The 14,418-nt window shown below is 42.5% G+C and overlaps 1 protein-coding gene across 2 annotated transcripts in view; it reads left to right on the top strand.

Annotated features, from left to right (window-relative positions):
* The window catches only part of LOC147635657 (uncharacterized), a 30,062-nt gene extending 19,079 nt beyond the window's left edge, over positions 1-10,983 (top strand). For both annotated transcript variants that reach the window (XM_086803042.1, XM_086803043.1), the window contains exons 3-14: positions 6,037-6,192; positions 6,385-6,501; positions 6,607-6,691; positions 7,007-7,115; positions 7,301-7,368; positions 7,484-7,612; positions 7,691-8,982; positions 9,066-9,272; positions 9,426-9,486; positions 9,580-9,693; positions 9,885-9,998; positions 10,184-10,983. In XM_086803042.1, the coding sequence (XP_086659168.1) occupies positions 6,037-6,192; positions 6,385-6,501; positions 6,607-6,691; positions 7,007-7,115; positions 7,301-7,368; positions 7,484-7,612; positions 7,691-8,982; positions 9,066-9,272; positions 9,426-9,486; positions 9,580-9,693; positions 9,885-9,998; positions 10,184-10,273 (2,542 nt within the window). In that variant the 3' untranslated portion in view covers positions 10,274-10,983. The remainder of the gene's footprint in view (positions 1-6,036; positions 6,193-6,384; positions 6,502-6,606; positions 6,692-7,006; positions 7,116-7,300; positions 7,369-7,483; positions 7,613-7,690; positions 8,983-9,065; positions 9,273-9,425; positions 9,487-9,579; positions 9,694-9,884; positions 9,999-10,183) is intronic.
* Positions 10,984-14,418: the final 3,435 nt, after the last annotated feature.

Genomic DNA, 14,418 nt, shown 5'->3' with positions numbered 1-14,418 from the left:
AAATTGCTGAATTGACAAGAGACACACAATGAGCCGGAACGGCCGACCCCTCCCTCAAATAAAGTATATTGATCTTGGGAGAATCAAGTATATAGTGTCATGGGCATTTCTGACTAGATTTCCATACCAATGCATATGAATACAGTATTGCAAACAAGTGGTTGTCGATGTATACTTGCAACCCACACTACCCTCTCAAGTGCCCATGTTCCTTACCATCTGCTCTCTATTGTTCCACCAACACATGGTAGTAACAATCTGCAAGAGAGCACGTAGGACAAGAGAACACTACACAGGGTATGTGATCTTGTAATCCGGTTCCTCCATCCTGCTTTTTCTCCCATATTTAAGCATAAAAGCTTACCAATAGCAAGTAGAGTAGATGACAGCGGAAGTCTTCGCGATGGAAGTCCTTGGAGTGTTGAGATCTTTGATTTGTCGCCTTTCTTCGCGACAAAAGTCTTCAAGAGGATGAAGGGAACCTTGGGAAAGCTTCCCCTATGGTTCAACTTGAGAAAGGAAGGCTGAAATTAGGGTTTTCAGTAAAAAGACCAGAAATTACAGCAAAAATGAGAGCTGTTTTGCTGAATTTCAGTCATTGGGAGTGAGTAGGAGAGTGATTAGCACTTGGAAACACTCTTGGAAGCTTGGAAAACACCCTAGCAAGTTGGGTATGGCTATGGAGAGCTTGGAAATGGAGAGAAATGGTGGAAAAATAGAGTTTTCAGCCTCCAAAAATCTTCATGAAGAGAAAACACGAATTTTCTCTTAATTAGTAAGTGAATTGGGGTCCAATCAGGTGAAGGGGCATGGGGAGATGCCCATTTATGAGTAAAAGGGGAGGATCAGGTCTTGGACATTGAGTATTGTCCGCCTCGGGACTTCAGTGAGTGTGAACTTGGAAGCGGTCATAATTTATAAGTGACTTTTGGGCGCCCAAAATTTAATGAAGTGGGAACGCACTCACTTATAAATATTGGCCAAGTCCTAAGGGCTATTTGAGCTTAGATTGGGTAATACTTACTACCTGTTCACATGCCACACAACCATGTCAGCAGACAGTTTCACACGCACGGTTCACGGGCGGGCGTCCCCTTATTCAAAACTACACATTGGTCAAGCAAGCATGAAAATAGCATGCAATTTCAATTGCAAGCAAGCACATAAAGATGCTATGCAATGCAGCATTGGTATGGACAATCCCCGTTCATGAGACTATACCAAAATAGATGTGCTCCAGGCAAGTACACGAGGTACCAGACCCAATGGAACACCAATCCACCAAGCATTTCTGGGCATATATACGGAGGCACAAGTCCCAACGGAAAGCCAAGTCTACAGTATCACATGAGTGGCATCAATCCCTGGCATAAACAATTGCCATGGACACCAGTCCAATGTACATACATGATAAGAAAGCACGGGTGGACCAATTGGGTGGCCAAATGGTGACATGGTTGCTGATAGCATCATTTCTCTACAGATTTGTCCCTCTCAGGACAACCTAGTTGATCTCTTCACCAAACCTCTTCCTCGAGACACTATTGATAGTTCCTTACCCGAATGGGAGTTGGATCATGGTGTTGGAGCTGAGAGGAGGTGTTGGAATGATCATCTCCAGCCTCGTTTGACCCTTTTATGTCCCCTTTTATTCATCATATTTATCTGATATTTTTTGGGTATTTTTCCCACCTTTTATTAGGCGTTTTTCTTAGTCGTTCATGTTAGACATCATCCCCTTCTTGCTGGCTTCCTATTTGGTGTCCTATTTTAGCCTCTAGGACTTACCATGTTGGTTAGAGGGGCTGGTCACTCCTCACATATATTTTCCTACATTATTTTCCATATTATGGAGTTTTGGGTATTTTCCCAGTCATGGAGGTTTTTTATCACCAGTCGGCTGCCGACTCATGGGCATATATATAGCTGGCTTGCCTCCCTCATTTCTCACTGCTTGCTTAGCATTGTTTGCTGCAATCCCTCACACACGAGGTTTTCTCCCCTTTTGCTCGAGACATGTATTCCTTTGGATGATGATATTGAGAGCAGGTTCTCACCTGTGTTTCCTCTCCATCTCTCTCTCTCTCTCACTCTCTCTCCTGTTCCACTTTCCCTTCTTCCGTTGCACATTCTATCATGGTATTAGAGCGCCGGTGATCTTCTGTGTTGGATGCTCCCTCCTCTCCCTCCTGTGTTTTTGTGTTTTCAGCAAGGTGAACAGATCTGCGTTTTCTCTCAAAAGTGCTGCTGGGCGCCTGCCTCTTCCAGGCGTTTCTTCTCAGTGGCCCGTGGTCTTCCTTCATCACTTTGACCTCTGAGAACACTTGTTTTTTGCACTGTTTTTCAGGGCAGCAGCACATAGGTTGCTGCATTTTTCTACAGGTGGCTGTCTACAGCAGTTTGCAGCAGTTCTCAGCATTCATACCCCCCCTTAGTGCTGGTCGCCTGTTTTGTACAGGCTAGCAGCAGCATATTTGCTGTGTTTTTTCCTCTACAAGTTTCTGATGCTATTTGCTGATATGAGGACTTGATGGTACCATATATCTTATGTGTTTCCAGATTCAGCCCTATCTACTGCCCCGAATACCTCTGCGTTTTCAGATTTGTAGCCATAGTTGCTGCGTTTTTTCTGAACTGATCTTGTTGGTAGCTCTACCTTCTTCTAGGCTTCATCTGTTGGATCCGAAGGTACTTTCTCTTCAGCGTTTTTCCTCGTAGGAGGTGTGGACACTGGTTGACCTGAATTTTCAGGTTTGTAGCCCTTGTTTGGCTGCGTTTTCTTCTCCAGTGGACACAGATCACTTGCAGAGGGGGTGTTTTGTTTGGATTGTGGCTTTGGAGGCAGTTTGGTACTTTAGGAGGATTCTGAATTTTTGATTTCAGTCAGCGTTTTGCTGATTTTGGAGCATCTATACTTGTGTTTTGTTTCTGGCCTACACGGTTTCCCGGTTTCTTCATGTTCCTTGCCTTTTGTTGGTGGTGGAGTGATATTTTTTTGCTGGATAGCAGTGTTTTGGCTGCGTTTTGCTTCCCACAGGAGTTTTCTACACTCAGAGGGGGCCTTTCTCCAGCTACTTCACTTGAGGATCAGTTTCGGGAGCTGTTTTGTATATGTGGAGACTTTCTTTTGTGACATGAGTTTATAGATTTTGGAGGAGAGCAGTGATCTTTTCAGAGATCCTGAGCAGAGTTTATTTTGTCCGAGCCTGTGTTCTTTGCAGTGTTTGCAGAACAAGGAGGGTGTTTTGTCCTTTGAGGTGTGATCCTTTCATATGGATCATTTATTTGTTGTTGATTCTTGGGATCAGATTCTACTTCTTGAACAATCTTCTGCTATCTGTGATGTTTTTGAGGACTTTGTTACCACTGTTGTTTATATTCCTGCTTCCCTTCCTCATTGTGAGAAGTCTACCTCTTCCTCTCTTTGTGATGCTTCTAAGGATGCCTCTCCCCCTGCCAGTTCTACAGGTTTGTTGTTTTGGAGGATTGTTTTTTGGACCCAGTGGGTGCTTTGGATCTACGGTTGCTAACCATGCCTGGGGCAGAGTGGAACTTCCAGAGTTTTTTTGGATTTGGATCAGAATCAGGTTGGGCTTGTGCCAGTCCAACGACATTAGTTTTCAGAGGGGAGTGTGGAGTCCTTTCATCTTGCGATGCCCACCTCAGTGGTGTGTACTTATGTACAGCATTGGGCAACTCATGGTACTGAGTTTGAGCAAATGGACCCCATCTTTTCTACCGAGTCTTTACATCTTGCGATGCCGACCTTTTCAGAGGATGCTTTTGTGCAGCATTTGGCTACTCTTGGTACAGAGTTGGAGCAGATTGACTCTATTTCTTTTGAGGTTTCCAGTGAGGAGCAGTTTGTTTCTCCTAGGATTGATTATATACAGGATCTGATCTTGGTTGGTTATGAGGTTTTTCATACCTTCTCCAGGTTGGATACACGACATTTGACTTCGGGGAGTGTTCTTACACTTGGGTTTGGCTCCATTATTTGGAGCAGCACGTCGCAACCTACATGGTTGTTTTCTTCCAGAGGCGCGGTGTACCTAGTAGCTTGTTCTGTTGCTTTTGTAGCTGAGTTGTTGAGGAGATTGCTCGTGGAGCTTTCTTGGTACGTATTTCTGCAGTTTTTCATCTTTGATCGAGGACGGTGTCTCTGGGTCCTTGGAGTTCACTCAACATCCGGTGCTGAGAGGGGGTGTTAGACATCATCCCCTTCTTGCTGGCTTCCTATTTGGTGTCCTATTTTAGCCTCTAGGGCTGACCATGTTAGTCAGAGGGACTGGTCACCCCTCACATATATTTTCCCACATTATTCCCCATATTATGGAGTCTTGGGTATTTTCCCAGTTGTGGAGGGTTTTTATCACCAGTCGGCTACCTACTCATGGGCATATATATAGCTGGCTTGCCTCCCTCATTTCTCACTACTTGCTTAGCATTGTTTGCTGCAGTCCCTCACATACGAGGTTTTCTCCCCTCTTGCTCGGGACATGTATTCCTTTGGATGATGATATTGAGAGCAGGTTCTCACTTGTGTTTCCTCTCCATCTCTCTCTCTTACTCTCTCTCCTGTGTTTCCACTTTCCCTTCTTCCGCTGCACATTCTATCAGTTCAATCGTGGGTTTTTATGTTGGCCGACCAGCTCCTTCATGATGTATATAAGAATAGGTTTTGTGCCATATAATTCATTCATCATTTTTTGCTCAAGTGTTGGATCATTGTTGGCTGCTCCAAGTCTCTCCTCTGCTACCACTTGCTGCCTTCAACTATTCTCTAAATCAGGTGATATGCTGGAGGTTCTTCCTCTTGAGACATGAAATCATAAGGGAATGGAGAAGTTGACAAGATATTTCACGAAGAGTGATAGTGCAGTGGTTCTTAGTTTAGCCCTATAGCTTTAAGCCATACCTATGATGTGGCTTATGTGGCCCACATTGCTTGGTCTATGAGTGATAAAGACTACACACCCGGCTTCTTCCAAAAAGAGAGAGAACACTAAAGAGAAAAGTTTAGAGGGCCTTGAGGCAGTCAAAACACCGAGCGACTGAGATTGGGCGAGACCAAAAAGAGAGGTTCACAGCTTTGTTATACGAAAGGTCCCTTTACATGGCTATCACCATTGCTTCAGCATAGGGAGTTAGAAGGCTACATACACGTTTATTTGTATTGATTCCTCATGTAATAATTCCTTGTATATGCATACCAATGGCCTCAAAGGGTGACACGAACACCAGCTGGACATCATGGGTGCTAGCGCCCAGCTCCACCCAATTGTATGGTAGCTCACTGTCTCCAGCAAGCCTTTGCTGACAGCCATGTGTAGCTGGCATTTGTTAGTGGAAAACACAGCCAGGATAAAGGCCTTTGCTAGCCTTTGAGGCTCTCCCCCCATGTGCTTAGGTCTGTGCCTTTGCACATTTTCCCTCAAGCTGCTGTTGGAGCTGCTAGCTATTCTTGGGCTTTATTTCACGTCTGGCGGGCTCCATCAGGTAGGTGCATATGAGCCTAGCTCATGAGTCATGGCCTTCAAGCCCATCTCCTTAGCGTAGTCTTCATGGGCGATGGTGTCCATACACTCAGTAAGGAACGTGGTGCTCATGGGGGTTTAACCAATTGGAGAAGAGCATTTAATTCACCTCCTTTACTTTCCATACTAACATAGACTACGCAGGACGCAGCTCTTACTCATCTTATATAACCAGTCTCATCATGCAAAGCTTATGGTTTGGACGCTTGGAAATTGAAGAGATGTATGATTGTACAAAGTAGGCTTTGTAGTTATCAATACCGTGTCTATTTCAGGAAGGTGGTGTTGTCTTCTACCCATAATCATGCATGTTCCCTTATGCAGCTACATAATGCAAGGAACAAAATTTTGAGGAAGGTTCTATTGTTGCTTTGTATTATGCTATACCTACTGAAGTTCAAGCCTTTCCTTCTTTGAATCATCTGGTCTCATTGTGTATCGTAAGGGTACAAAAGTTTTTTTCTGCTAACATTCTTAAACTTGTATTTTCTTTTTGCAGTGGGGGAAATGTGACAAGGCTGTTGTTATGGAGAGAAGTGTCTCCTGCTGTGAGGCGGCCCTTCAGAAAGTTGTGGGGAGGATCAGTCAGATGCAGTATTAACACATCTGGGCTGAGGCATGAGGCAACCAGTGCAAAACATGCACTCATAGCATGGTAATCAATCTATTCTTGGCAAGAGCTAATATCCTTACGAAAGCAGCTTCTAGCTTGACTTCGGTTCCTATGGTGTAGCTTTTGGGTGCTGCTCCTTTTGAGACTCAGTAGTACTTTTCTGGTTTTTGAGTAGACTGCCTAGTCTATATAGCACTGCTTGAGCTTTCTTTTAATAGAAGCTATAACTGTCAGGTTGGAGGCAGAGTCATTGAGACATTGTACAGCGAAGTACTGTCCTCTGCAGCCGGCTCCTCGTTCTACAATAGCCGCTGCATTCAGCCCCGATGGAACCATACTTGCATCAACTCAGTATGCATTTTGACTGGGATAACTTATAAGGCTTTTGCTTTTTGTGTAGTCATCTTTTTTTAGAGAGTAATGACATGATTTTGTTGAAATAAATTGACCTTACAGTGGTGATCATACTGTCAAAATCATATGCTGCAAAACTGGATCATGTCTGAAGACTTTGTGTGGTCATCGACGTACTCCTTGGGTGGTAATGATAAGCTTGTTTGATACATTCCGAGCTATTTTTGTTGCCTTACAAGTTCTGCTTTGTATTTTGTGCATACATGTATGGGTGGGGTGACCTTCTTTGGACCGTCTAGGAATCTCATGTTAAGACCTAGAACAAAATCACGTGTGTTTTTAGATCATCGTCTCCTTGTGCAAACCAGATCATGGCATGTGTTTTACATCGCGAGGACTACTTGTGCTTTTTATTGAAGGGGTCCTTTTTATGAAGCAGGTTTCATCAAAATCGTTCCTTTATTTTATAACTTAAAGTTCATGGGATGTGTTAATGGCATAGGTACGTTTTCATCCAAGCCGATCAGACATACTGGCAAGTGGGAGCCTTGATAATGAAGTGAAGATCTGGGATGCAAACACGGCAGAATGCATTGCATCACATGATTTTTGTAATCGTCAATCCATAAATATCTTTATAGAAGAATGTGTTCTAAAGTCTCACTTGCAGAATTATAAGTTCTTAAAAATGTTTGTGGTATTGGTTGTGTTCTTACTTGATTAGTATCAATCATCGTCAAGTGCAGTTTAATATTTTTTAAGGTTTTAAGGCGGATGTTTTTCTATTTCCCTGCAGATAGGCCCATTGCTTCAATTGCATTTCATGCTCAAGGGGAGCTATTAGCTGTTGCTTCAGGTCATAAGGTACTCAAACTATACTATAAGGAACTAATGGTACATAACATCTAACCTTGTGTGTTCTTATCTCCTTTCTGACGGGTTTCTACTTCATAGTACTTCATGGGTTTGGTTGCTGCAGCTTTATATATGGCAATACAGCAGGCAGGAGGAAGATGCAGCTTCTCCAGCCATTGTACTGAGAACACGACGTTCTCTTCGTGCTGTACATTTCCACCCTCATGCAGCTCCTCTGTTGCTTACTGCTGAGGTAGGTGCTATACTTTCATGTTGTTCTATATTGGGGTTATCTGTGGCTCTTGTTTACAATTATTGAACCTGCTGGCAGGTAAATGGCTTGGATGCACCTGATTGCCCCATGACTCTAGCCACTTCACCTGGTTATCTTCAATATCCTCGACCTGCCATTATTTTTACTCCACTCCAGCAGCCTTTTGCTGATTTGAGGCAGTCTGGGAATGCACCTGTTTCAAATCCAGAATCATCTGTACCTGCTCCCACATGGATTTGGCCTGCAGCTTGGGTTAGTGATAATGATATTGGAGCTGTGCAGGTAGAAAACATGATGATGGAATTTAATGGTGTGCAGCATGCACCTGTATCAGATGCAGATACCTTTTTAGCTGATGGAGAGACTTTGGAGCTTGCTGGCATCAATTCTGAAGCTGTACCGATGGATGTTTCTCCTAGACCAGCTCAAAATGATTTACCATCTCTTCTAGGTGAAACATCACCAATTGAAGCTAAAAATCACATTCCTTACATGCTAGAGGGTAGTAGCAATATTGAATCTGGTGTAGATATGCTGCTTAGGGCTGCAGAAGGGCAGGCATTGGTCGACAGACCTGATACCAGAAATTCTATTGCTTTAGCTGAAAATAACTATCCCAGAATGCCCAGGGTGTTGCCAAGAAGCGAAACTAGGGACTCATTGCTGGGAGTAAACCTGCCATCAAATGTGCCTGAAGGGCAGGTTGATGCAACAAATACATGGCCCAACTCTGGAGTCTGGAGCAACTTCAATGTTCAGGTGCTGGTTGGAGATAGTGTGCCCCCTGTTTTGCAGCCACCATTCCAAGTCGGTGAATCACCAGGTTGGGAGTTGCCATTTTTGCAGGGCTGGGTCATGGGTCAAACTCATGCAGGACTTGTTCAGCCCACCTTACATGGTCCTCAGCACGGCATCCTAGTGGTCCCCAGCATTCCTTTTGAGGCAAGAGGGTTTCAGCCTCCCCAGCAGCAGCAGCAGCAGCATGGGACTAATGGTGCCGTGCTTGCTTCAACTGTCAGCACTGCTACTGCCAGAAACATCGCCAGGTCAGGAAACTCTAGAGGAAGTCGTGCCCGAGGAGCTGGTCATAGAGGACCAGCAACATCAGGTCCGGAAGGAGCTAGTTCTGTACATGTGGGAATTCTCCATGGTTTTGCAAGTAGGGATCCTAATCTGGGCATGATTGCCGCAGAGACGTCTCCTCAAGTTACGATGGCAGCAGCTGCAGCTGCTGCAGAGTTGCCATGTACAGTAAAACTTAGAGTTTGGCCACATGATATGAAGCACCCAAGTGCAATGCTCAATCCAGAGACGTGCCGTCTGACTATCCCGCATGCAGTGCTCTGCAGGTAGTTGTTATTGACTATGAAGTCAGTCAAAAGAGTCGTGAGCCAACCTTTATTTGGCACTGACAATATTTATTTTATGGCAGTGAAATGGGAGCTCACTTTTCACCATGTGGGCGTTTTTTAGCTGCTTGTGTGGCATGTGTGCTACCTCCTGTTGATTCTGATCCATTGGTGTACTTGAGACCGCCTGTAAATGAGACAGCCTCAGCAGCCACCTCTCCGACCCGGCATCCTATTTCTGCTCAGCAGGTTATTTATGAGCTTCGAATATATTCACTGGAAGAGGCAACGTAAGCTGGTTTCACTTCCTCGTTGATTGTTTTAGCAGCCTGTCTTTCCTCAGGCCTTACCAGTATACCTTTGATTTTAATGGCAGAAACAGTCTTGTTTTAAAACGTGCAGTTTTACTGTATTCATTACTGTGGTTATCTGCATTTATGTAGGTTTGGGCAGGTACTTGCATCAAGAGCAATCAGGGCTGCTCACTGTCTCACTTCTATACAGGTTTGCTGACAGAATCCTATGTTATCTAGAGTGGTGTTTTAATGGAGTTTCTAGGATTATGAGCTGATATTTATCTCGTGTTTGGTTGTGCAGTTTTCACCTGCTTCTGACCATATCCTATTGGCATATGGTCGACGGCATAGCTCTCTTTTGCGAAGTGTTGTTGTCAATGGGACGACAACTATTCCCATCTTTACCATCTTGGAGGTGTGGCTTTGTTTTACACGTTCATGCTGTGCATGAGCACTCTGCTCTAGGGTCCGAAGATGGGCCAGTCTCCCCGTTAGGGTTTTGTAAAATCAACTTAGACACAATGCTTTGCAGAGACTTCTCAAAACTCATTGCATGAGATCTCAGACTACTGTGTACATGACTTCACTATGTTTATGTGACTGCAGATTTACAGGGTTTCTGATATGGAGCTGGTGAAAGTGCTCCCGAGTGCAGAAGATGAAGTGAATGTTGCTTGTTTTCACCCAATAGTTGGGGGTGGACTTGCTTATGGTACAAAGGTATGTTCATAAAAGAGTGCATTTATGAGCTCTTGGTTGTCTCACTGCCCCCATCCTGTCCTCTTGTAGCAAGAGCTGATCCATCACTTCTTCCTTTCCTATGTACTCAGTACATGCAATGGAGGAGGTGCATGCATATGACATCTAACTTCGTCAAATTTTGATGTTGTTTTGAACTTTTGCAGGAAGGCAGGCTGCGGATTTTCAAACATGAACGATCTGATACGGTTTCTGGATCTTCGAGGACATTTGACCATGTGTTTGGTGCTGGCTAAAGTTTGTCAAAGGTTGAATCATGTCAAAGGCGGAATCACGTGATGAATTCGCTGACTTTGTTAATCTCAGATATGATCCATGGGTTGAACTTGAAGCAAGGCTGATAGGAGATACGTCGAGATCGAATGATATGGCTGTTGTGTTTTGTGAGATGCCACGCAAATCCAGTATGGCTGAAGAAGCCTTACTCTATGCTGGAAGGAAGTGATGCACTGAGCTCTCATTTCAGGCTCACACCTCTTCAATCTCAGGTGTACACTATAATGGGGACTACTTGCTTTGATTGGCTGCAGTCGGTTAAATGGAGCCAATCACAGCTTGACTGTGGTAGTGGCTGGAAGCAAACAGCTTCACTTTTCATCTGCATCAGTGTTTCCTTTGAGAGAGGGGGGGGATCCAACATTGTAAATATCACGCTATGTAAGATATCTATTGGTTCAGATTAGGGGACTAGGTGGTTTTCTAAAGAAGTCATGTAGAAAGGTGATGGAGGAGGGGGAGTCAAGGCTATTGGTCTGATTACTGTTGTAAATATTAATTTAGAGGGCAGGTTGTTCTTAAAGAATGCAAGAGGAGGTGGAGGCTATCTAGTTCTATTATTCAATGGTCTGCCATCAAACGGGGCTGTATACTGGATTCATTGATAAGCATGTGGAACAGGTGTTTCATACGTTGTTTTAATTAGTTTTTTATTTAATATTTGATGAAAGCACGATCGCCATTTCTAAGATTTAAGTAATCTAGAATGTTCTAGGAATCTTTTAAAGGTGCAAGAGGTGGAAGTCCATTTCTTCTACTCAATCCACTGCTAAAAATGGTCCGTTCACTGATTGCAATGTTGAGTGCATGCTTTCAATTTGGGTTTGAAGAATCTTGCAAGCAATGGGACAAAATGGTTCTCATTTAGCGCCAAACAAGAGATGACTATGTGCTGATAGTGTTCAAGGACTTGGAAGGGTGCAGGCTACATATAACTGTGTAGCCGTGGTTATAGTTGGGATCGTGCTTTACAGACATTCATTTTGGAGAAGAATTTAGCAGGATTAGTGGTGGCTATTTTTGAAAAAGCTTATTATGTTAGTCCAATGTGTTCTGTCCAGTTTTCTTTTAAGACTGCAGCACACAAGGTATGATAAGTACCTTATCTCTCTCTCTCTCTCTCTCTCTCTCTCTCTCTCTGCCCACCACTGGTCTGGCCCTGCACCTTAGAGAAGTCCTCAGTGATTAAAGCTCGATCTGTTCTGTGGGCTAGATGCCCTGGCCCAAAGCACCATGGTCCTCCACCCAGAAGATACAGATCCAGGAGGCTATTCGATGCATTACATGCTTCCATCACAGAAGCCTTTCTTGGCCATGTGATCGGCTTTGGCTTAGGCGGGCATTGCCATTAGCATGGCTAGTTTATCTCATACACAATGTCATATGCTGATATCACATGTACATGTACTTAATATTCATTTTCTTTTAGTTACTTTTTCCATGGCTTAGTATACCCATGGTATCATTGTATCACTGTGTCTCACAGACCCATGGGGTCTATTGTAGATGTTAATATTACTACCTTTCTTTTCTCTTACTGAAAAGTTTGAATCACTATTATTTTCTAGTTTTCACTGGAAAGCTTATTGTTTAAGTGCAATGTGTTCTGTCGAGTTTTCCTGTAAAATTGCAGCACACAGGGAATGATTAGTATTTTGATCTCTCTCTCTCTCTCTCTCTCTCTCTGTCTCTCTCTCTCTCTCTCTCTCTCTCTCAGAGCCCACCACTTGCAATAGTGGTTAGTCCTTAGTCAGAGCGTGATCTATTCTGTGGGCCAAACGCCCTGACCCAAAGCATCAAGATTCTTCACCTGAAAGATACAGATCCAGGAGGCTATTCGATGCCATTACATGCTTCCATCACAGAGGCCTTTCTTGACCATCAGATCGATATTTGCTTAGACGGGCATTACCATTAGTTGATCATGGCTAGTTTACCTCATACACAAGGTTATATGTCGATGGCACATGTATATGTACTAGTGATAGTATTTCATTTTCTTTCAGTTACTTCTTCCATGGCTAAGCCTATCCATGTATCACTCATCGTCGTGGGGTCTTTCGTAAATGTTATGAGAGAAAATATATTACCAAAATTACTTTACAAATGGCCACATGGTAGCCATGTGATGTGCTAGCTTTTCTTTACTAACTACTCCAATATATATATATATATATATATATATATATATATATATATATATATATATATATATATATATATATGACCTATGTGAGTTGTAATACCAACTATTGCATCAAATATGAAGGCGTTCCTAATTAACCAGATATGCCACAAACATGTCCACTTGAGAAAATGAAAGAAAATTGAATTTTTTGGGTTATCGGGCCTATTTGTCAACGGAGTTTGTATGTGAGAAAGGAAATCTCACACCTTTTTTACCACCGAACATGAAATTAAAAGATGCGGGCATGTTTCCAAGCATGTAGTACAAGACAATTATCAGAAGCAATCCACGGCTTTCGCAATACTGGTCTCCCAATGGTAGGTCTCCAACTAGCATGCGCCATAGGAACACCTTCCCTTGATATGAAATCTTATACCACTAGTCCTGTTAGGTTACTTTCTTCCACTAGGTCCTACTTTTCTTGATGTTCCATACCCTATTAGTCTTCTCAATGATCCAACACTTATCTTCTACGATCATATGGTGCACTTGATTTGTTGTACGTTGGATAATGTCTTAAGGCTTTTTAAATGCCCAGTGTTACCACGATTTTTGATCCTCCAACTGAGGAATATCACCAAACGATGTAAGTGTTGTCCTCACCTTCTCTCATAACTGTACATATCCACGTGAAACTCCAAAATTTTGACGGATTTTTTGAAAAGATAATAAGCGGTCTCTACGTGTGGCAATAAAGCATCCAGAATTCTCACTAGTCCCAGTTGAGCCATTCTATTGAATTTTGGCACCTCTTTCTCTCTCTCTCTCTCTCTCTCTCTCTCGTGTTGCTACCACTGTTGTAGAGACATAATCCCATAAAACAATTCCATGATAAATATATAGAGGACTTTCCATTTGTAGGGTGTGTTGAGAGAGGAGAGCTATGGACACATGGTCTAATGTCACAAAACAAGTACTTATCATGTATTCTCTCTCAAAAGAGAGAGACACATGGTCTAATGTCAGAAAACCACTACTTATCATGCATTATCTCTCAAAGGAGCTTTTCTAATTGGACATGACGTGCATTTGCTTTGCTTTCTTAGAGGATTACAAACAACTACATGCATAGGAAACGATTACCACCTCTGCCTACTTTATGTTCATACTTACGTGAGTTTTTTTATGGCTTAATCACCTTTCATGACTGTTTATGATAGGTGGCAAATTGCATTAGTACACATTTCTACTGCATTGTGTTTTCTCCTCTTTGTTAATTCCATTTGCAAATGAGGAATCCTATTTAAAAAACCATGACAAAATAGCTATATTGATACCTTTTCTCATTTATCCCATAGAAAATAGGAGGGTAATGTATGTATGTAAACATGTTCTTAGTTATATATATGGACATTCAATGATTGGTGTCAATCAGTTTCATTAGATCTCTTACCTTCTCTTTTCTCTCTCTATTGTTTTGTTATTTTAAATGTGCCCACATTGTTTCCTTGTATTTGGTTGTTTTTACTCTTTTTAGCAGTAGCTACAACTTCTAGTTGAAACAATCATGTTACAATTCATATCAAAGCATTTTCTTTTCCTATATCATGAAAAATAGATCTTTCATCCTTACTTCATTGGCCAACAAAGCAACGTTGATTCATTTTTGTGAAGCTCTCTAGATATATCATTGGTATAATCATGGCAACCATCAAGAAGTGTAAGAGAAGATCTTGTGGATCTAACTCTCATTAGATCGATCTAGTGGATGCCAAAATAATAGAGTCAACATGCTAGAAGACAATCCCTCTTCCAAGGACAAAAGTATATTCTTCTCCATATGACTGTCATCTTATAGTAGGTAATCCAACTGTCAAAAGGCTTAGATTTGTTGTAATAGAGGATGGACAATCTAGAAAAGTAGTAGGAATGTAGATTGAATAATGTTTTTACTCAATAGTGTCAAAATAACCTACA

The sequence above is a fragment of the Cibotium barometz genome, chromosome 9 (genome assembly GCF_041138505.1).
Source record: "Cibotium barometz isolate CiBa-2024 chromosome 9, ASM4113850v1, whole genome shotgun sequence".
NCBI lineage: Eukaryota > Viridiplantae > Streptophyta > Polypodiopsida > Cyatheales > Cibotiaceae > Cibotium > Cibotium barometz.
Note: the sequence above shows the minus strand (reverse complement) of the source record. Positions and strands in the feature narration are given on the sequence as shown.